Source organism: Rhipicephalus microplus, chromosome X (genome assembly GCF_043290135.1).
Source record: "Rhipicephalus microplus isolate Deutch F79 chromosome X, USDA_Rmic, whole genome shotgun sequence".
NCBI classification, from domain to species: domain Eukaryota; kingdom Metazoa; phylum Arthropoda; class Arachnida; order Ixodida; family Ixodidae; genus Rhipicephalus; species Rhipicephalus microplus.
In genome coordinates this window covers 472277148-472298700 of record NC_134710.1, presented here as the reverse complement: position 1 = coordinate 472298700, position 21553 = coordinate 472277148, and the positions used below count along the sequence as shown (strand labels likewise).

Sequence of the window (21553 nt, the reverse complement as noted above, 5' to 3'; positions counted from 1 at the left end):
ACAGTACTGCAAGGGTTCACATGATGTTGTGGCGGATGCACTTTCTCTGTTACCTTTACAGCTTCCAGTGTCCACAGCTTGACGAAGAAATAATCTCATTATTCCTTGCATAAGCAAAGCTGACCTACAGGCAGCAACTGCATAAGATGCTACGTTCAAGCATGTGCTTGCATTCATTGCTAATGGCTGGTCAGATAAGAAATCTCTGCCACCAGAACTACTGCCCTACTTTGCAGTCAGATTTTGAGCTGTCCTGTGTAGAAAACTTAGTTTTCTGTGCAGGTACAGTCACCATTCCTACATCAATGTGCGACAGACTTGTGCAACCGGCTCATGATCGCCACACAGAAATTGTCGCGACGAAGCAGCGTCTTAGCGAAATGTACTAGTGGCCTGGCTTAGATAGTCAAGATGAACGTGCTGTTCGCAACTGCATTGTCTGTCAAACAGCTGATAAATCTGCTAAACCCGTTTTTGCATCCCTCCAGCCTGTTTTATGGCCAAGCAAACCATGGGAAAAGCTAGGCATGGACATTGTCAGTCCTCTTGATCGCAGTCCGTTCGACTGCAGATTTGGAATTAGAATTGACTACCACTCTAAATGGCCGGAAGTTTGTTTTACTCTTGCAGTCACTTCCGAAGTGGTAATTACATTCTTGACAGCACTTTTCAATAGAGAAGGCTTCCCTGAGGCGATCCTTGCGGACAACGGCCCTCAGTTCAAGTCGCAACTATTTGAAACCTTCCTCTCAGACAGAGGCATTCAGCATCTTTGCTCATGGAACTAATATCTACAAGCCAACGGCCAAGTTGAACGTTTCAACAGTTCTGAAAGAGCAAATTCAGCTCACTCTACTTGAATGCCGCCCACTGACGCATGCTGTCACAGAGTACTTGGGCACGTATCGCTTTACGCCTCAAGCTACTACAGGCTTTTCTGCACAACTTTTGCATAATCGCCAACCGCGTTCTGGAATTGACGTTACAGGGTTACACCCAAAATATTCTGCTTCTTTGCCAACTTTGAATCCTGTGAGAACACGAGTATTCCATAAGCAATAGGCAACTAAGCAACAGATTGACTTAAAGCCCGGATCTAAACCTCCCAAGCTACAGGTGGGCCACAGGATTAAAGTTCGTCTTCCAGGCAAGCAGATTAAGTGTAAGGGTCCATATATAATTACTAGTCAACTTGGACTGAATTCATTCGGCCCGAGTGATGGCAATGTATGGAATGCTTCAGAGCTCGTACTGGTTCACAGCAGAATTAACTTGTCTAATTATTCATTCATGCATCAGAATTATTCCCCTCTTCCATGTTCTTCTGCAATGCCCCAGTTAGCGACTCTTCCACAAATCACTTTACGGGCACCTTCACAACGAACGGCTGATGTGCCCAGTGCAAATTTTTTTGAAGGGGGTCCAGATGTCTCGGGTACGGATGCGTGATGTACGGACACTTCAGAATCGCTACCACGTTTGCTCTCCGACGATGAGCCCCAAGGCTCAAAATTTTCCGAGATAGATAAGGCTCCATCGGTGAATCCTTCACCTCATTATCTTGCATGCCTTCATCCCAAGCGACGCCTAAAACACCGGCACGTTACAAGAATTATGTTCCCTGAGCATACTCTTTGATGTGATAACTACTGTATAGTGTTGTTTTATTTTACAATTTTCTGCAAGATATTTTCAATGGTTATGTCAAATTTACATGTGCACAAAGTATTTATTGTAATTGTACTAGTCCATCATATGCATGTTACTACTATATGTCAAAGTTTCAGTGCTTTGCCTTGCCGGTGTATAATGTCCGAAACAACTGTCATTGCATACTGAGGTGCTAGTTCTGTATATAATTCATCCCCGTCCTCTTGTACAAGTACGCAAGAGTTTACGTCTGCTTTCCTTTCTAGGGAGAGATCATGTGGTGTCGGGATTTCATGTGTTAAATTCAAAAATACTAATCTCCGAGTCATGAACCTCCGATCAGTTTCGGTTTCGCAAGATGTGTCACATAGCACCAGACAAGGGCTATATTGTGTAACCATTGCTATGCGCCGACGCCCACTCTGAATAAAGCGTCCCCTCGTCATTTTCGGCCTGGCGTGACGCTTGTTAAAGCGCTCTGGGGCTAACACACCCATTGTCTTCATTGGACGATGCATCAGGCGGCGATACAACACTAAGTCTCCATGTATTTCGAATTTTCTTCACATATAACATTATTTTGCGTACATTCTATTGTGCATTTTTTCCATTGCCGTAATTTTTTTGCTTATTTATTTACACAAAGACCTCGGGGGTTCCTTGTCTAATTGCCCCCCCCCTCCCCCCGCCACACACACACACATAATGTTCGATGTTTGAAACATTGTGTGAGGGGGAGATAAGACGGTAATAAACAAGAACTAGACACTTATACAAAATACGGCGAACAGTAGCACCGCCAGAGAGGGGGTTGGGGAGGGGTTTATCACATATATTTCACCAAAATAATCTGCCTGTCAAGTTCAAATGCAGGTATATCAGGCACATATAGAGCCAGAACTTCTGGCATTGCGAATATGCTAGTGTACAGTTAGTAAGCAAGCTGCATACTAGGATAATAACATATACAGCTTGTTTTCGGTTTCGTGCAGGCTTTCTTAACGATCACACAGTCCAAGTCCATTGTGTTCTGCTTCCCAGTGCCATTTTGGAGTAGGTTTAGAGTAGTTATCAACAAATATGACACGTTGTAGCAGCATGGGGCAGCATTTCTCTTTTCGGAGCAGTTTAGAGCAATTGTAGCAGCACTTCCATCACTGTTCTTGTGCGCAATGAGGGTCGAGTATTTTACAGAAGGTTTCGGATACTTTAACCACCACTTGGGACACCTTGTTTTGCTACTGAGAGAGATGTATGAAACCGATAGGCTTGTCTGCAAAGCCTTTATTGCAGCAAAAAGGCACACCACTTTGGCATATGTTCAGGCTTAACATGACAGGAATAAAAGCACAAGGCAGTGTAATACTTACAGGCTTAGCAGCAACTGTCAATGCCATTTTTTGTGCAAGCTGCAGAGACAACTACAACAACCAATTGTGTCCTTATGGCAGACACCAAAGTATACAAAACAAGTTATTCAATCACAACCAAAGGAAATTCCTGTGAGATTACATGTTAACTGTTCTTGTAGGTGCCAGGCAATAAAACTGGAAAAACAAACAATGCTGCCCGTGTAATGATCAAAAGTACACAGACAGAAAAATCGAGCATTTGAGGAGTGTTTCTGCGACACAAGAATAATCATAATTTATTTTGACTACTTTCTTCGCCCTATCCCCACAGTTCCGGTAGATTGCGAATGGCGCATGCATTATCACTATGACATAGCATTCTTAACAGGAAAGTGGCCAGCACTGGATTTTCAAGAAAGGAAATGCGAGCAAGTTAGATCACTGTTATTGTTGTGTAGCAGACCTACTCCCTGAATACTCCATTTTTTCTTAGAGTGCTCACTCCCGAGAATGCACTGCTATCACAATTTTTACCACTCAGCATTCCTAAATATAACAGTGCATATCGCAGCCCTACCAATTTGTAAAACATGCAATATTTTTTTATTTGTGGTGCACAAAGTTCAAGTTCTTTTGATCTTCTCATTAAAACAAAAAAAAAACTGAAAGATCCACCCGGTATGACTGTTCAGGGTATACTCCACTGCAGTGCTGAAGCAACACCTTGAAAAGTCACTTACTCTCTAAACTTTGGGACAAATACGTCAAAGGTTTTTGCAGTATTGAAGTGGGGAGGGTTGAAGGTGTTGAAGTGCGTGCCTCCTTTGTGCCTTCGTTTTTAGTGCACTATTATCATTCTTAAGAATAAGTGCTAAGAAGAGCATAGATTACTCAAAATATTGTTGTTAAAGAACATTGACACTATCGTGGAACAAGGTAATTCTTGGCTACGAACTCATGAGTCGACTCATTCTGGCTCACTCAGACTCAGATTGAGCCGCAAGTCCAGGTGAGCAATAATTTGGTGAGCTTGAGTTCGAGTCAGCCCAGCAGGAGACAATTTTTGTGAGAGTGAGTCCTAGCAAGGCCATCTCAGCATAATTTTGGTGCATCTAAGCGCAAGATATCTTTCATGAGCTAGTCTGAGTGAGCTCTATAACTTTTGCCGACCTATGGTGAACCCGTGAATAAAGAGGCGCGGTTCCCAAGATCACGACTCGCACGCTGCACTGGGATCGACCCGCTTCTTTTCATTTTGTTTAGTCACGCAATTTCCGCATACAGTCAGTGCTCAGCTGGCGATGACTTGCACTTATTTCGCCCACGCTAGCCCATTGTTGTATGGCCCATCACCTCTACATGAGACAAAGATTTTTGCCTAAATAAACTATTAGCTGAGCTATTCGACAACATGAAAAAGTGTTGTAGGGCTCTTTAAAACGTTCGAAATAATTAGCTCGATTACATGATTAAAAACACAGCGCAAACAACGCCTGTCTCTTCCTTTCCTGTCTCTTCCTTTCTTCCTGCCGTTGTTTGCGCTGTGTTTTTAATCATGTATTTGAACCAACTCGCCCAAGCTTTAACCTTAGCAAGTTTCAATTAGCTCGACTTTGTGATCATTTGCCTCGAGAGGGTCCCAATTGTCTTAATACTTGAACGACATGGATGTCGTTAAAGCAATATATATATATATATATATATATATATATATATATATATATATATGAGATTATAAAGAGCCTGGCTTTGGTTGCCGTAGAATTAAGGGAAAATAAGTATACGCCTCTAAAAAAACTGTTTATTGGTGACGTTTCGATCGGAGACCGATCTTCATCAGGTCTGATGAAGATCGGTCTCTGATCTAAACGTCACCAATAAACAGTTTTTTTGGAGGCGTATACTTATTTTCCACACATATATATATATAGTTAATGCTCGTTAATTTAATCTCTGAGGGTCCTCTGAATTTCGTTCGAATTATCAGAAGTTCTCAGACAGACGACTCTGGGTGGGGTGACACCACACATTACGATTAGGTGTTGATTTTATCACATTTAAGATTTTTGAAGTCTTTTAGTTCTAATTGCACACAATAAACAGAAAGCAGGGGTGTAAAATCAACAAGTTTATTTGCCATTTACTGCTGATCAAACCTTTTAAAAAAATAGTGAATTGCCAACTCTTTCATTGTTACAGGATTGTGTCTTCAGCACAAAGCTCTCTATAGACAGTTTCAAGATTGCAAGCGTCGTGCCCCAAAAAAACTTCTGGTCACCAGCTTCTATCGTCGAAACTGAAAGGTCGTTTTCACGTTTTTTCAAGAGTAATGAGTCTCTTATTAATTTTTCAGATAAAAAGAATGTGCATATTGTTCAGAGGAATCTTATGAATTTAATGTAGCTCAAAAGAACCTATATTTGAATATATTTTGTCAAATAAGGCAAGAAAAGTGTTGAAAATCGGCACGCTATTTTCCGACACTCTTCTTGCCCACCAATGCTAATAGGGCACATAGGTGGACTAAACTGGATGTCATCAGTTGCCTGTGTTTTTAAACAGTGAAAGGGTCTACAGCCGTTTAGATGCATCATGGTTTACCATGGGTGTGCTTTGTTTCAAACATTTGTTTACTTGCAAAACCTTTTTTCCTTGAAGGCCTCAGGTGCTTATTTTTCATTTTTAGACTAGTAGGATTATATAAGCACACAAAATTTTAAATGATAGTGGGAAAGCAACTGATATTTTCTGGCAAGAACCTGCAAAAAGTATGAATTAACCAAATTATGACATTTGAATTACGACACTTTTAAATACACTCAAAGAATAGAGGGCCAACCAAAAATTGAATTTTGTTTGAATTAACCAAAAGTTTGAGTTATTAGAGTTTGAATTATCACAAGTTGACTGTGTGTGTGGGCTCAATATTTGATTATTTAATTATTCTTACTATATAAGAGAGCATTCAGCAAAAGCTTAGTATTTCACTCATATGAGAAATCGTGCCTGCTGTCGTGTTTTGAATTCACTGGCACAAGATTTCTTTCAACTCACAAAATGAAATAATTGTCTAGGTATTGTGAAACACAATGTTTCCAGTAATGCAAGGCTCGGCACTAACTTTAACATGTTTTATGACACGCTTAACAAGAGAATATCTTAGCTAATTATCTCTTAATTGCCAAATACCACTCTTTGTGACAAAACACGTAGAGGGGTGGCCTCTCCTGCAAGAACATGCAGAAATCGAGTACTTCCGTTGTTAACGCCCCCATTTACTTATTAGAATTATTATTCATTGTACTTTGAGGAATCCAAATAGCAGAATACAGGAAATTCCATTTTGCCAATGTGGCCAAAAAAATATTTGCGATGTGACGCGAACAATCAGGTACTGAAGTTTAAGAGCGTAATTCAAAAAAGACCAGTAACAATATTTAGAATTGCTTTACAACTTTACTGTAGTGTTCCTTATGCACGGATTTCTGCAATGAATGAGACGTGATGCGCTCTGTGGCGTTTTTTATTCAAAGGCGCTTGAATATTTCCGCACCAAAGGGCACATACAGCGAACCCACGTCATACGGCCCCATCCTGAATGCAACTATTTTTTGATCCCGGAGACTACTAGCGGTCTTTCTTTGCTGGCCCAGGAGATGCCTCTACTAGAGCACCCAACCGACCGCACAGTGCAGCATCACGCCAGCATCATTTGCCAGACAGCTGCTACTCTATCTGACAGCTCAACTGGCTCCAAAAACAAAATGGTCGCCTTTAGTACCAGCCCCCACTGTTCAGAATAGTCAGCTGCAGGGGCCTAGAGGTCACCCAGCTTCCTTTGCCAGAAGCGGCTGAAGTTATTCTAGAATTACAGCACACCACTAGAATGAACTTTGTGTAAATAAACAATTCATTTGTAGCACTGCCTTAACACATGTCTACTTAGGCCGAAAGCCTCAACACGAATGCAATTTCATAACTAATACAACACCACAAACACAAGAAAACCCCCAATATTACGCTCTGGATGAATTCGCTCTTCAAGGCATCCATACCTTCGGTAAGCAATTTTAGTGAAGATATTATTATATATTAGTCGGTGGCCATTTACAATTATATCATAGGCTCCCATTAATTTATGTAAACAATGTGCCAGAACGAGGTGATGTGCACTTGTTTTCAGAGAAAAGCTAAAAAAAGTTCATTCTTGACTTTCTTTCTGTGCTCCCTAAAAAGCACCGATGTCGATACATACATGCTTTTGTTTGTTTAAAAGTATGACCAATCCTAAAAATAAACTTCATCACATGAAGCTGGCGCTTGTGTTCCTTCGTTATCTGTTGTGTCTGTTTGTTTCTACATCATGCTGCATGCCATTCTGTTATGACAAAGCCCACATCTCTACCCTGGTGTTATGGCTCTACACAAAAGCACATCTAGTCAAAAGAAGCCTTCAGGTATAGCTTTCTAGCAACTGTAGGGACACAGTCTAGGTGAACTTCTTTTTTAAGGATGCTCTAGTAATAATTCAGCGAACACCTGTTCCCCACAACTTAGGCCACTTAACACACTGTGATCACTATTGGTGTCTCCAAGCAAAACTGCTTTACCCCAGTGGTGTTCTAAAGTGCAGTCATTGAGGTAAAAGACAGCAGTGACGGGCATCTCTCTGTCAGACACCACATAGTCTCTTCGCAAGCCGAGAGCTGCTTCACAAACATTTGCGCTCTGTTTAAGCAAACCGATCATTACAGCACAGCAGGAGTATTACAGTAGCGTATATGGGTTCACTTAGCATATCATGCCACAGTTGCACTCTCACACTGGTGCAAGTTTTGTGCAAGTTTGCCAAACACTGTCATAAGCAGTTACCTTTTTCACACATTTCAGTGTGCTGTTAACACTGAACTTGGTGATCAACACAAACGGATTCCTACACAAAGTACAAAATCTCATCAGCACATTACAAATGCACCGATATGATTACTTAATTCTTCCTTAATTCCCTTGGCTTTAGGCATCGGCAGACAATACTGTCATGATCGAGGGACATTATATATTAATTATTGCCCATCTTTAATAATAATTGTAGTGTATATGCGAGGGAATGTTTTGTGCAAAGTTGCGTGCACTTCCACACATTGCACAAGATGTTGGCACATAGGTAATGCCCCACGAGTGCTTCTACTCTGCTGGGCGACAACGATGTAGTGCACAGCAGGGGCACATGCCCCAACACTGGCTTCACAATTTGGTGCAGCAATGCACAGCCACGTTTCAATTATGATTGTATTATCAAAAATAAGTCTCTTTAGTTAGTTATCAGCAAGTTTGACAAATCACTAGAGCCCCCCTCCCCCCACTTTTTTTACAAAAAAAAAAAAGGCAGTAACTAAAAAGGCACCTAGACAGTCAACAACTGTACAATCGAATGCCCTAACATACAATAAAAGCTTATGTATAGTTTCATTATTGAGCATCTTTATTCCTCCCAAAGCTCTAGGGTTTGTAACACCACAGTGTTAGTTGAAAGCTAGGCTGTACAATACACCAATGAAAAAAAGACTTTCTAGCAAAACTTCATGCACAACAATAATACTTGCAATATATTATCACGTTGACGCGATGGTGTTGTTGGGCCGACACACAGATTACTGAGTGGTGCTGTGGTAAAAAGAGCAACCGTCGTTGAGGGCAGGCGGTACAAGTGCCTGCACTCTTACCAGTCCGGCATTCATACCCGTAACACCGAACGTTCAAGAACATTAATGCCTCACAACATGAGTGTCAACTGATAAAGCAAGCTCATTGTTTTCAGACACACATATCACCATTACGCTAGTGACCAGATGACAGAGTTCAAAACAATGCCATGCAAAGAAGTTGTCATTATAAAAGTAAGTGCACTAGGCACCATTTGGGTATTGAAAAATTCTGCTCATGGAACTTTTTTACTTCAAACTATCAGCCTTAGAAAAAGAAAAGTTGGCAAAATTAAATGCAAGTACGTTGCTTCTTTCAACAATGGTGCACCATGCACAAGAACCACGCGTTACTTTCCCATATGACTTCTAACTATGAGTCGCTTACAAATGCATCTTCGTAGACGGGAAGGTAATTTTGGCAACACACATCTCCCAAAAGTGTCAAGAGCAGTCATGGCCTCGTAGGGTTACTCGTAGTCACCTGCCTGGCCTTCAAATCACAGTACGTCCCCTTAACATGTTGTGCGGCAACAACATACTGCTAGAGACTGATAATGCACATTTAGAGCTTGCTTCAGCGCTTTGGCTGAAAAGTTCTGGAACTGTTGTCTACCTTATCTGATGCAAATTATCCTAACTGTACACAGTGGAACAATCCTTAATTCCAAGTAAACTGGAAATTAGTTGAAGTAAAATTGAGTTAGTACTCGAGAGAGCCCTTTTGAATAGGGCACCTAATGCTTCGAGCCAAGTTTCTGGAAGGTACTGCATGGGCCGTCTCAGCACACTCTTCTAGATTAGTGCGAAAGGGCCTTTTTTGGACAGGGAGAGGGAAGGTTGCAGTTATTAGAAGAGAGTGCACCATACAATATGCAGTAGCTGGTTCATTTAGAGAAATATACACATGTAAATAATTACACTGCCTTCAAGCCCTGTGGAAATTGATGAGCAAGTGAAGCTGTACCTTGCTGAACAGACCCATGTGAAAAATGATGAGTGTGTGCAACAATCCAGACAGAACAATAAAGACATTGAGGTGAAATGTAGTTTAGAGACCGAATGCAAGTAGAAAGAAAGGTCTCTAGTCATCCAGCTATAGAGAGTGAAATGCCCATCACATAATCAATCTCTCTTTCTCTTCTCAGTGAATGAATTCCTACCTCCAATTCCTACCACCAGACTTGACTGTCTAAACTAGCTAACGTTTGCATTTTTGCCACATTCTCCACTTTTGGCCACGAGCTGTTTTCACTGGCTTCCCGAGTACTCTGTCACAAGTGCTTGACTTGACTACCAACATGTATTCAAGATTTCTTACCTGGTCAGTGTTTGTTATTTTTTATTTCCCAAATCCCTGGTAATGCTTAGCAGCATCTTGAGCATTCTTTGTTTTGACATACGTTCAGTGTGGTTTGTCGCGCTCATTCGATGTGTTCTGGCTTGCCATGAGCTGTCAGCCTCTTGGGTACCCTTCACGTTACTTTCCAAAAGTGCCTCTCTCTATTGTGGCTACACTGGTTTCACAGAAGGCCACGTCAGTTATAAGGCTAGAAGGGTTTGCCAACCTTTTCTAGCAACATGGCTGTCCTATAGGACAGCTATGTTGCTCCTGTTGCCAGAAACAAGCCAGTGAAACCTGACTGGGAGAGCACTGAACCCCATGGAAAGAAAAAGCATGCTCAGCTCAAGTCGCTCGCCTCACAATGGCAGCAATGCCTCCTTCCCCGCCGTGAGCCCTGAAACTCCACCCCTCAGACCCTATATACAGCGTTGACAAAAAAGAATAAAAAAACAGAGGGCAAAAGAAATTTTACTGCTGACCACACTGTAAATGCACTGAGGGCACAGGAGAGTAGGACCCTCATCTACGCAAACCTTGATTCCTGTTAAGAAATGATAGAGATGCAGCCAATAAGAGAGCGTGGTGCACAGAGAAGGGAGGAGAAGAAAAAATAATGAAAGGAGCTCTGAATCAATATGGTGCGTGGGCTATCTCTGCTGACAAAACAGCAAACGCCACATCCCCTCGGGACAGCTGCCACATACACGGCTGCCTTAGCGCCAGAAGCAAAGCAAAGGGGCCAAACGTGCATTCAGGCGTGAGGCGGAGTATTGGCAGGGTTCAGAAAAGCACGAGACAGCCTTTGCTCCATTTGCAGAGGGTTAAATGATTGAGGGAGACAAGCTGCTGGTATCTACATGTGTTGAAAAGCGGTCCTGGAAGCAGCACAAGTTTTCTGTGAAATAACTGACGGGCAGAGCAATTCATAAAAGCTTCAGTTTTTGGCAGTTTTCTATTATTGAAACGCATAAAACTTCACCTTAACCAGCCGTGTAATGCACATTATTCATCAATACAAATATAGAGATCGAATTAGTGCGATCTCACTGCATTTGCACCTGATGCAGTGAAATAGCTGGCTTGTTAGCACTCAACTTCCCTGCAAATAAAGTGAATGTCAATTTTCAGTGCTGTGTCTAAGCCAAATCACACAGACATGCCATACAAGATGCCATGAAAACTGGGACATTATTTTGGAAATGAATATGCGACCGAAACATTTTTCACTCAGCATATCGCTGGAGGATGGCACTGGGCAGCATCCCACATTACCACACACCAAAAAGAGTCCTTGTGCTAGGTCACACAGCAACATAAACAGGTCCATGGACCTTTTTCTGCAGCAACATTGGTGCCAATGAAAAATTCACATCAAGTTGACCAGAAACCCGCATGGAACCAACTCCTGGCGAGGGCCAATTCATGCTGATGCAATACTAGACATGCACCTTCAAGGTGTCGGCTTGACAGTAACAAATCAAAGCAAAAGATGACAGTCACTCAACGTGTGACACATACTTTTGATGCCAGAGCTGTCACACACCCCAAATTTCTGCTGCAAGACAAATTGGTTGGCTGAAACTGACACTTCCCCACAGGTGTCGTCCCCCCCACCCCCTTGCCAAATTGATGTCTGAATAGCCATGTGGTAACTATTGTGCACAATATATAAAGGCAGTGTACCATATAAAGAATTACAAAAGTTAACACTGTATTCAGTTCTGAACAATTTTTTAAATTAAAATAACAATTCGCCTGAAACTGCCAAGGTTACAAAACATAATGACACCAACCAACTTGGACGGGTATTTTGTACAGTGGTACAGGTATCTTTAGGAAAACTTGCAGCTGCGCGAGTTGGTTCATACTTCAAAGTAAACTGGTGTGCGCAAATTAAGACAAGAACACCGAGAAGACCGGACAAGGTTCCTGTCCCTGTCCGGTCTTTTCTGTGTCCTTGTCTTAATTTGCGCACACAAATTCACAGGTATCTTGCCGTCAGACTCGGGACCTGAAGGAATTGAGTACATCACACTGAATGCGAGACGGACCACTTCCATCAGAAAAAGGGAGATTCCTTTGGTGAGTGTGGAACCAAATTTGTAAAGGTTCTATTCCAGAAAATTGGGGACAAGGCTTTTGTTAGTACACGTACATTTGGCTACATAAATTAGGTGAGCAAAGAAGCATCAGTACCTTTCCAGCACATGGTTTCAATAAAAACAAAGCCTGAATGGCAGTGCAGCCTTGTGCGCTTGTTAAATGAGTGCCGAAGCTCGAATGAAATACAATGCCATCAGAACGACACACGCATGCAGCACAACACCTATTGCGCATTGAAAGTTGCTGAAAGTTGCAGAAATCGGAGCATTGACACCTTTCCAGCACATGGTCTCCACTTCTACAAAAAACGAAATATGAATGGCAGTGCAGCCTTGTGCGCTTGTTAAATGAGTGACCAAGCATGAATAAAATACAAAGGCACCAAAACAACGCATGCATGCGGTTCAACACCTATCGCACATTGAGAGTTGCAGAAATTGGAGCGGCATGCTCCACAGCTGAAGCACCTCTGCTTATGCAACATCCAATACATATAATGCTGTGCACAAAAGAACAACAACCAGTTACTCGCCATGAAAGTAGTTTTTCTTGTATCTGCAGAGAATTAGTTTTTTGTTTTCGCTTTCCAGCACAGGCCACTGCAAGTTTTCTGCCCGCAAGCTGAAGTGATTTCCTGGCACTCGTGGCGCATTTTCAGAGTCGGGATCGTGTGCATGCCGAGGCTAAGCAAAATGGGCTTCTTACAGCTGAGCAAGTCGGAGCACAATTTCAAAAAAGGGCCAGGGCAATCACTTGTCTGCCTCCTGCAGCCTGTTCTGCTTTCCCAGGATCTTCATGAGCTCTTTGGACATGTAGTATGGCTTCTCTTCAGATCCATCGTGCCTCTCGCAATCTTCCACTGCACACAAAAGTTGCACATGAATCCATTGCTCTAGCCTAGAAGGCTGCCAATGCTGCATAAAACGAGGCATTATAAAGTGCACCACAACGTAAAAAGATACATATCGTATTTACTCGTATAATTCGCACCTTTTTTTTTTGTAGTTTTGGAGCTCCGAACAGGGGGTACGCAAATTAGACTGAGATTTTGCGAACACACTCGAAATAGGTTGAAATAGTAAATACAGTAGAACCCCGCTTATTCGACTTTCAGGAAACCACACAAACCCGCTGTTAAATCAGGACATTGTGCAAACAAAAAACTAACATTATAGGCACTGACACTCATCCCTGCCCAGAAAACGGGTACAAACTGCCTGAATAAGCCCCCGGCACGACCTTGCGTCTCTGCAAGGAAGGTAGATTAAATCATTCTTGCTAGTAGTGACAGCTAATGGCAGCGTTACTAAGTGAAAGGATGCGCGAGCAAATCTTTATGTAAACTTTAAAACACTTGAATTATATGTGCATCTTAATAACGATAAATACAGTTCGAAAATTGCCTGCGCGCGAAACCGAAGCCGCGTTACCAACAGCCTCCTATCCGAAGAATCGGACACAGTGTCATCGCTATCACATGATGGCGACAAACCAGGAGTTCACCGTAAGATGCAGGGTCGGCATAAAACTGCGTCATATAACCAAGGTTTTTGATACATTATTTATATAGAGACGCTGGGACTAAGCTGATTGGTTGTAAAATGCGGGTTGTCATGAAACTGAGGAACGTACAGTTAAACTTACTTATAACGAACCTCCATATAACGAACTCCTCGTTATAAAAAAGTTTTTATATTCCCCACCGTTACTCCATAGAGGCACATGTATTTGCGGCTTCTATGTAACAAAGTAACAGTGGAAGACAACTTTGATAAAACGCATTTTCGCCACAGGCAATCCAAATATTTTGCCTTGTATTTTGTCATTTTGGCACGGGCATGCATCTTCTGTGGTTGCCCTGCCACCGACAAAGCGCGAAGCCGTGACGCAGGTGTGCTCTTTCATGGTGGAAGAGATGGAGAGGTAGAGCGAAGCAAACGCTCGTGCTGTTCCGATGATCTGTCAAGAGGTTTGGGTTTCCGGGTACGGTATTCTATAGGAACCGTAGTTCGGGAAAAGTCCTCGGAAGAAGGAACTTCGCACCCGCAGCCCATTTTATGCACAACTGTGCTCACCTGCTCAGTGAGCTGCATGCCTAGCACAACCGTCCAAAGTCTCTTGGTATGCACACCTGCGAGCTGGCTCGGGCATGGCAAGTGGCGCAAAGTATGGGTGAATTTTTTTTTAATAAAGCAGGCTAAATATTAAAGTTGCACAAATTATGCCGATAAATACGGTACGGCATTTGTAGGACCTGCTTTGCTCACTTCCACAGCTTAATCACCTTTTTCCAAAGAATTATGACCACACAGACACAGCTGGCACCATTAAGGTATTCATGCACTGAAAATAACACTCAAACTTCAATATAACAGACCCAGATATAACAAAGTAAATGTAGAATTGTCTTGTAATAGATACAGCTTTAGAAATGTACCTTTATACCCAGATATAACAAAGTAAATGTAGAATCATCTTGTAATAGATACAGCTTTAGAAATGTACCTTTATAACAAATTTTCAGATACCGTATTTACTCCGGTAATCCTCGCACTCGCACAATTCTCGCAGCCCCAACATCGCCCAACAAGTTCTTTTTTTCTGCGAGTAATTATCGCACCCCCGAAAATTGCCGCTATAATGTTGCCTGCTCGTTCCAGCCATTGATGATGATATTGTGCACCATCTGGCGCCATCTTTATTGCATAAAGCATACTATTAATGCACAGAGATTCAATCCAATCCAAGCTAAGCCGAAGTGGCAAGTGCACATTACGGCGCGTTTTGTACGTAGTGTCTGTCGGTAAAGATTGTTACATTATGGGGCGATACGGAAGCTACACGGCTGCTTTCAAGTTAAAAGTGATTGATCGTGCACTAAACAATGGCAACAGGGCTGCTGGTAGGCCATTTGGAGTCCACAAGTCGGGTGTTTGCTACTGGGGACGGCAGTTGAAAGCCACCAAGATGCGTTGTACCTTCCGTGTGCCTGAGACTGGGATGGACGGTACACTTCATTTCGTCAGAAAGCAACTGTAGACAATTCTGTGTTAAATGGCCATCAGCCCAATACTGACGTCGTACGCTACCTTTTGGCGGGGTTCTGTTGAGTGAGGAACGCTACCGCTACACCCGCAACGCCCACAAGCTTTGCGTACGGTATTCTAATTCTGGACTATTTGCTTGCGCCTTTTGTGTCTCAAATAAATCTCGCCTGGTGTAGAACCTATGCTTTTATTGTTGGGGTAAGTCTTAATTAGTACTTCTGAAAGCTTGCGGTTAGTTGCTAGCGTGAGAAACCCGATATGCGACCACTTAGTTTTCTTTTTGCTTTGTATGTTTTGACGGAAAGTTTTCCCAGCATAATTCTCGCACCCCTCAACTTTGCAGCAGTTTTCCGCCAAAAAAAGTGCGAGGATTATGCAAGTAAATATGGTATAAAAAACATTTTCATGCAAGATGAAACAAAATTATACAATAAAGTGTGAGTGTACCATCCTGCATCAGGCATCGCTACATTTGTCAGTTGGCTTTCATGAGCAAGAAAGCAACAAAATTTTGAAGCAGAGTTGTGCCACATCCACTGGACTTTCATGCAACCAATTTTTGGTATTTTTGCGATTCCACTTTTTCTCAGTAAATATAAAAGAACAAATTTTATTTCTTTAACCAGTTACATTATTCTCCAGAAAAACTGTTACGGGCAACCAACTTTTATTGAGTGCAAATTACAGTAGCACGTAGCTTAATGGATGTGCAAGTTCCCACAGGCCAGCTTGAACATTTTGTATTTCTTTCTTCACTTTAAAAGCAGGTCGCACAGCCTGTATTGTTGGTACCACATTTGGCATCGCTATGCTTTTCCATAACAATTCGATAGCTCCTGACCTTTACTGTGCACACTCAACACTCATTAATTCTAGTTGTGTGTTGCTGACATGTATGAAACTTTGCAGCATGACTGAGCCTATTCACTAAATGCAAACTGTGACACTACATAACTGTGCCTTCACTCCTGAAGAAGGCTACCTAACTGCAAACGCACATCTATCCTTGTCTTTGTGACTAACTTATGAATATGAAAAAGTTTATGGCTCAAAAACCTGCACACATCGAATAATACCGCATTTACAGTCGAGCCCACATATAACGGCTGCACTTAAAACAAACTTTCGCTTAAAACGAACAATATTCGCGTGATCGTGAAAATAAACATACATTGTTTCAATCGCACAAAATTGCACTTACAATAAACGTCTCCAAGCGGCGCCGATCGGTTACAGCGAACGGAGTCGGCGCTTGGCCGACTTCCCGGGAAATCACTTTCGACCACCAACCAGGCATCGGTGAGGTGCCCATAGATTCTTACTGTTAAACGCTGACCCTGCCTCTGCACCCCTCTAGTTGCCGCTTTCCCCTACCGCTTTTTGTTACTGTGGCATCATCATCACCAGCAATAAGGGTGACTCACTGATCTCGTGACGCTCGCGCTGCGCGGTAGCTCAGGTTCGCCGAAGCTCTGGCTGACCTAGAATGGACGACATGCCACCTATGTTCTGTTGAGTCAGTGTCGTGCGTTGTAACAGTTATGCACCCCTCCGTCCTTTGTAACCCGCTACTCTGAGCACGATGGCCAAATGAGGTCTGTGTTTTTACACTGCCACCAATCTTTTGAAAACCGGTTGGCCATCTCCCCTGTTTTTGATCGCTGGTACTGTTGTTGGCATTGCAGGCCTGGAGTGACCAGACCATTTGTCAACATCTTCGACCACTGACTGTATTCGATCGTCTGTGTCTTGTCTTGTCGTATCGTTCTGATTGATTTGTGGGGTTTAACGTCCCAAAACCACCATATGATTATGAGAGACGCCGTAGTGAAGGGCTCCGGAAATTTTGACCACCTGGGGTTCTTTATCGTGCACCCAAATCTGAGCACACGGGCCTCGACATTTCCGCCTCCATCGGAAATGCAGCCGCCGCAGCCGGGACATGAACCCGCGACCTGCGGGTCAGCAGCCGAGTACCTTAGCCACTAGACCACCGCGGCGGGGCTGTCGTATCGTTCTAGTGCACGTGCGTACGATACCCTACCGACAGACAATTGGCGATTCATTTCGTGTTTAGGACCTGTACTCGTTCACTTCCCAGTCAGATCAGCATGCCCTCCGCCTGCGTGCAGAAGCACATAAATGGCTGTTAATTTGCACGAAACAAATCACGAAATATCGAAGTCGGTGAGGCCATGCAAAACAGCTGGCACAACAAAACAATTCTTTAACACCGCGCGCGGGCGCGCCCTGACTGCCGTGTTTTGACCTTTGCGCGCGCAGGCCCTCTTTCAAGTTTTCCTACACGCGAAGCACGCGTTAGGCGGACCTTTCAAACAAGCTACACGACCTGCCTCTTTCCCGCGTGTTTTGGTTTCTCTCTTTTCACATTCTCTTCACTCTATCGCAACTCTTTGCCCTTCTCTCGCAAATCTGCTCTGCTCTCCCTTGATCACAACTCCTTCGCCCGTCTCCACCGCTAAGCGACACCAGGCACACTGGCTCGAATTCAGAAGTTTTGTTTTCCAACTGGAAATGAGCCCAGAGCTGTTCCGAACATTCTAGCATGTGTGTCGTGCATGCGCATCTTGCTCGCTCTTGGTGTGCAGATGGCAGATGGGAGGCCTTGCATGCTTTTTCCTGCCACTCAACAAAACGTCGAAAGTGTGTGGGAATTGAGGCTAGCCCGCTGCCTTTGCGCGGGCTTTGCCACCTTTTCTGCCGTTCTCATGCCCCGACATGTCTGCCCTCCTTTGCTGTCTGCCACGCTGGGAGAGCAAAGTACGTTTAACCCCCTCACCCGGTAGCGGATGTTGACTGTGGCGCCGCACGCGGAGTCTCCCGAGAGGTTTTTCGCGCGCTGTGTCGGGAGCGGGCAGACAGGTACTCTCCTGGACTGCAAACGGTGAGCCACGCAATTTTTCCCTTTCGTCGACTCCCGTCGCTCGGGGCTCGTCGGACTTCGCTGACGGCGCCTCGCGTCCGAGACGAACGCTCACCTTTTGTTGCCCCACTGCGTACGCATTGATTGATATGTGGGGTTTTAACGTCCCAAAACCACTATATGATTATGAGAGACGCCGTAGTGGAGGGCTCCGGAAATTTAGACCACCTGGGGTTCTTTAACGTGCACCCAAATCTGAGTACACGGGCCTACAACATTTCCGCCTCCATCAGAAATGCAGCCGCCGCAGCCGGGATTCGAACCCGCGCCCTGCGGGTCAGCAGCCGAGTACCTTAGCCACTAGACCACCACGGCGGGGCCTACTGCGTACGCAGTACGGTGTCCTAGTGCGTGGCCTAGCTACGCCGACCCGTCTCCCTTTGAAGCCAACGCGAGCGCCTTTGCCCTCGCTCGAGCAACCGGGCCTTGGTCCCGGTGTCTCCATGGATCACCTTTACCGCGGAGACGTGCTCGTGGCACAATGTGTAGTACTTTTGTGCCCGTGGCATGGATAAGCCTATTTGCTTTCCCGCAGCGCCTTTGCAACGAGCTGTACTGCGTTTAGTGTTGCCACAATAAAGTGTTGCGACTTTGAGCAGTATCGTGTTCTCGCCATGGTGACGGTTAACGCGTGCCCTGCGGCTCGCTAAGACCGGACCCATGCTGGTGGCCGTACCCCTTCAGGATACGTGTACACCACACTGGCGCCCAACGCGGTATCAAAAGCTCTAGCTTTTGACTGCTCTTAGCGAGTAGGTTCGCCTGCGCGATTCGGGCTCGTCGCAACAAGGCTGCTTCGCAGGACTTTTGTCCGCTGTCCCTGTTAGCAGATGCCGCGTTGCACAAGGAGGCCATTGCCCCTATTGACGAGAACGCTTCGGCACCCGTCCATGTCGGCACCTCCTATTGCGGTGACGACACGAGGCGCCTAGCCGCTCCCTTTGGAGATGGCACGTCGTTTCGGAATGGGCCTCTTGCCCTACCCGAACGTTACGCACAAGCGCCGCTGACTGCTAATGCGCCCTTCGGCATTCATGGCAGTTCGTCGGCCAAACGCTCGCAGACGGTTGCCTGCGGAAATCACGGGGCGCAGGCTTTGGCCCTCGCTGACTTTTACCCGCCATCAGCCAGGCAACCGACACTTCGAACGCACGCTGTGCAGGCGCCTGAATTGTCCATGGTAGCCGCACCAAGTGCGTCTTCGGTTCGACAACAGGCCAATCCCACAAGGAGCCTATTTTGCTCTGGGAATGGCGCGCAAAGCGGTGGTCTGTTTGAAACCGCCCCATTGATCGAGCTGGGCGACTGCTCACCTTCGCTCGACAGCGCCGATAAACGCACCAACGGCTTCTTACGAAGCCGGTGCGACGACGCAGACTTTGCTGCAGAACGCCGTGCAGATGATCCAAGCACTCTCGGGAGCTGTGCAAACGCTTTCGGCTGGTCCGAAAAGCGGTCACCCCGCTGTTATGTTGCCTTTGCCAACCTACGGCGAATTTTTTTTTTTATTGATTTTGTGGGGTTTAACGTCCCAAAACCACCATATGATTATGAGAGACGTCGTAGTGGAGGACTCCGGAAATTTTGACCACCTGGGGATCTTTAACGTGCACCCAAATCTGAGCACACGGGCCTACGACATTTCCGCCTCCATCGGAAATGCAGCCGCCACAGCCGGGATTTGAACCCGCGACCTGCGGGTCAGCAGCCGAGTACCTTAGCCACTAGACCACCACGGCGGGGCGATCCTACGGCGAATACGGTGATCAGCTCACCGCCCGAGATTACCTCGACGCTCTGTCACAATATCAGAGAGCGATGGGTTTGGATGATTAAGTGGTGCTCGAACGTGTTGTTCCAGCTGCACTGATTGACACGGCGGCCAGATGGTATCGGCTTACCGGTTACCGTGCAGCAACCCTCGAGGAGTTTCGTGCGGTCTTTTTGCGCGAATCCCTACCCGCTGACTACGAAAGTAGGATGCGGCGAGAGCTCGAGCTCCGTACACAAGCTCCTGACGAGTCTTTACAGGAGTAAGTAAGTGCGATGGATGAACTTATTTCTATCGCTGAGCCCCGAGCGTCGAACGAGGAGCGCGTTGAACGGGTGATACGACAGGCACATCCGACTTTTTCGGCGTACCTGCGCGGCGGCCGCTTCCGTGACTTGGAGGAGTTGGCCGCCGAGGCAAAGCGCATCCAAGGCGACATTCTCGCAGCGTGTGCCTATTGCCCGCCGCCGCCAGCCAGCGATGCCCTTGAGCCACGCTGCGCTTGGAGAGGGACTATGACCCTTCTCCAACGGCAACAGCCTCTCGGCGCCGCCTTTGCGGCTGCAACCGGCTGTGCGTGGGAGTTGAGCGATCGCGCTCTTGACCCCTTTACGCATGCAAGGCGGGCAGCCTGCGCTGCTCCACCTGAAACCTCCACACAGGGACGCTTTCCGACCCAACGTAATGTGGGAGGTGCGGCTCGCAGAAACGTATCCTGCGATAACGTAGCGAGCCGATCACGACAGCTCGAGGCTGCTCCGTCTGGGAATACAGACCGTGATGGAGTGCGCTGTTACCGCTGCCGTGAACAAGGGCACATAGCAAGGGAATGCACCGGATCCAGGCCTCCTGCGAGGCAGGGAAACGGGCTTCCGGGTCGTTCGTGAATGCACGAGCGACCCAACCTTTGCTTCTTCCCTCTGCGTGCAGGGCAAGCACTTTTCTTGCTGAAACGCACGCGCTGTTAATTCCGGTCACCATTGCCGGCCGTGAATTTTCGGCTTTGCTCGACACGGGCGCTAGCGCCTCTGTTCGGCGAACAGGTGTTGTTCCACTTGCAGAAGCACTCATTGCGCTTGCGGGACAGCAGAACCACATTCACCCTTGCGAAAGGCGTGGCCCATTCGGCAGGCGCTGCAAGATTGATTGTCCGATGGGGAGATCGAATGAGACGCTGCTGTCTTGTTCATCTTCCAGGGCTCAATGTTCCAGTGATTCTCGGTCGGGACTTTCTCCTTAAAACCGGTATCGATGTAGACATTGCGAATGGCGGCTATCGTGATGGCCCATTTTGCCAACTCAAGCCGTTCGTCAGCCCGCCGGCGTATACTGTCGCCTTTGCGGCAGAAGCGTCGGAAACGTGCCCTGCGCAGAGTTCGGGGCCAAGCCCCCGCTCAACGCATTTGCCCTCTCACAGTCCCCTTCGGGAACGAGAGGCACGGCACGAAACATGTCGTGCGCCAACTCCGGGGTCGTACCCTGGCGTTCCGCACTCGTCGGCTCGAAACCCCTGTGTGGATCGACCGACACGACACGAAGAGGCACTACATCCTTTGGTCGCCTGCACGACTCAGTTGGATGAAGCACAGAAGGCTCGTCTGTCGACAATGTTACGTCAGTAAGACGAGCTCTTCACCGA

General features: G+C 45.6%; 1 protein-coding gene across 10 annotated transcripts in view; it reads right to left on the bottom strand.

The window, feature by feature from the left end:
• Positions 1–2916: 2916 nt before the first annotated feature.
• Positions 2917–21553, bottom strand: part of Ctl2 (Choline transporter-like 2) — a 380476-nt gene continuing 361839 nt past the window's right edge. For all 10 annotated transcript variants that reach the window (XM_075881408.1, XM_075881410.1, XM_075881415.1 and 7 more), the window contains one exon: positions 2917–13011. In XM_075881408.1, coding sequence (XP_075737523.1) covers positions 12902–13011 — 110 coding nt within the window. In that variant the 3' untranslated portion in view covers positions 2917–12901. The remainder of the gene's footprint in view (positions 13012–21553) is intronic.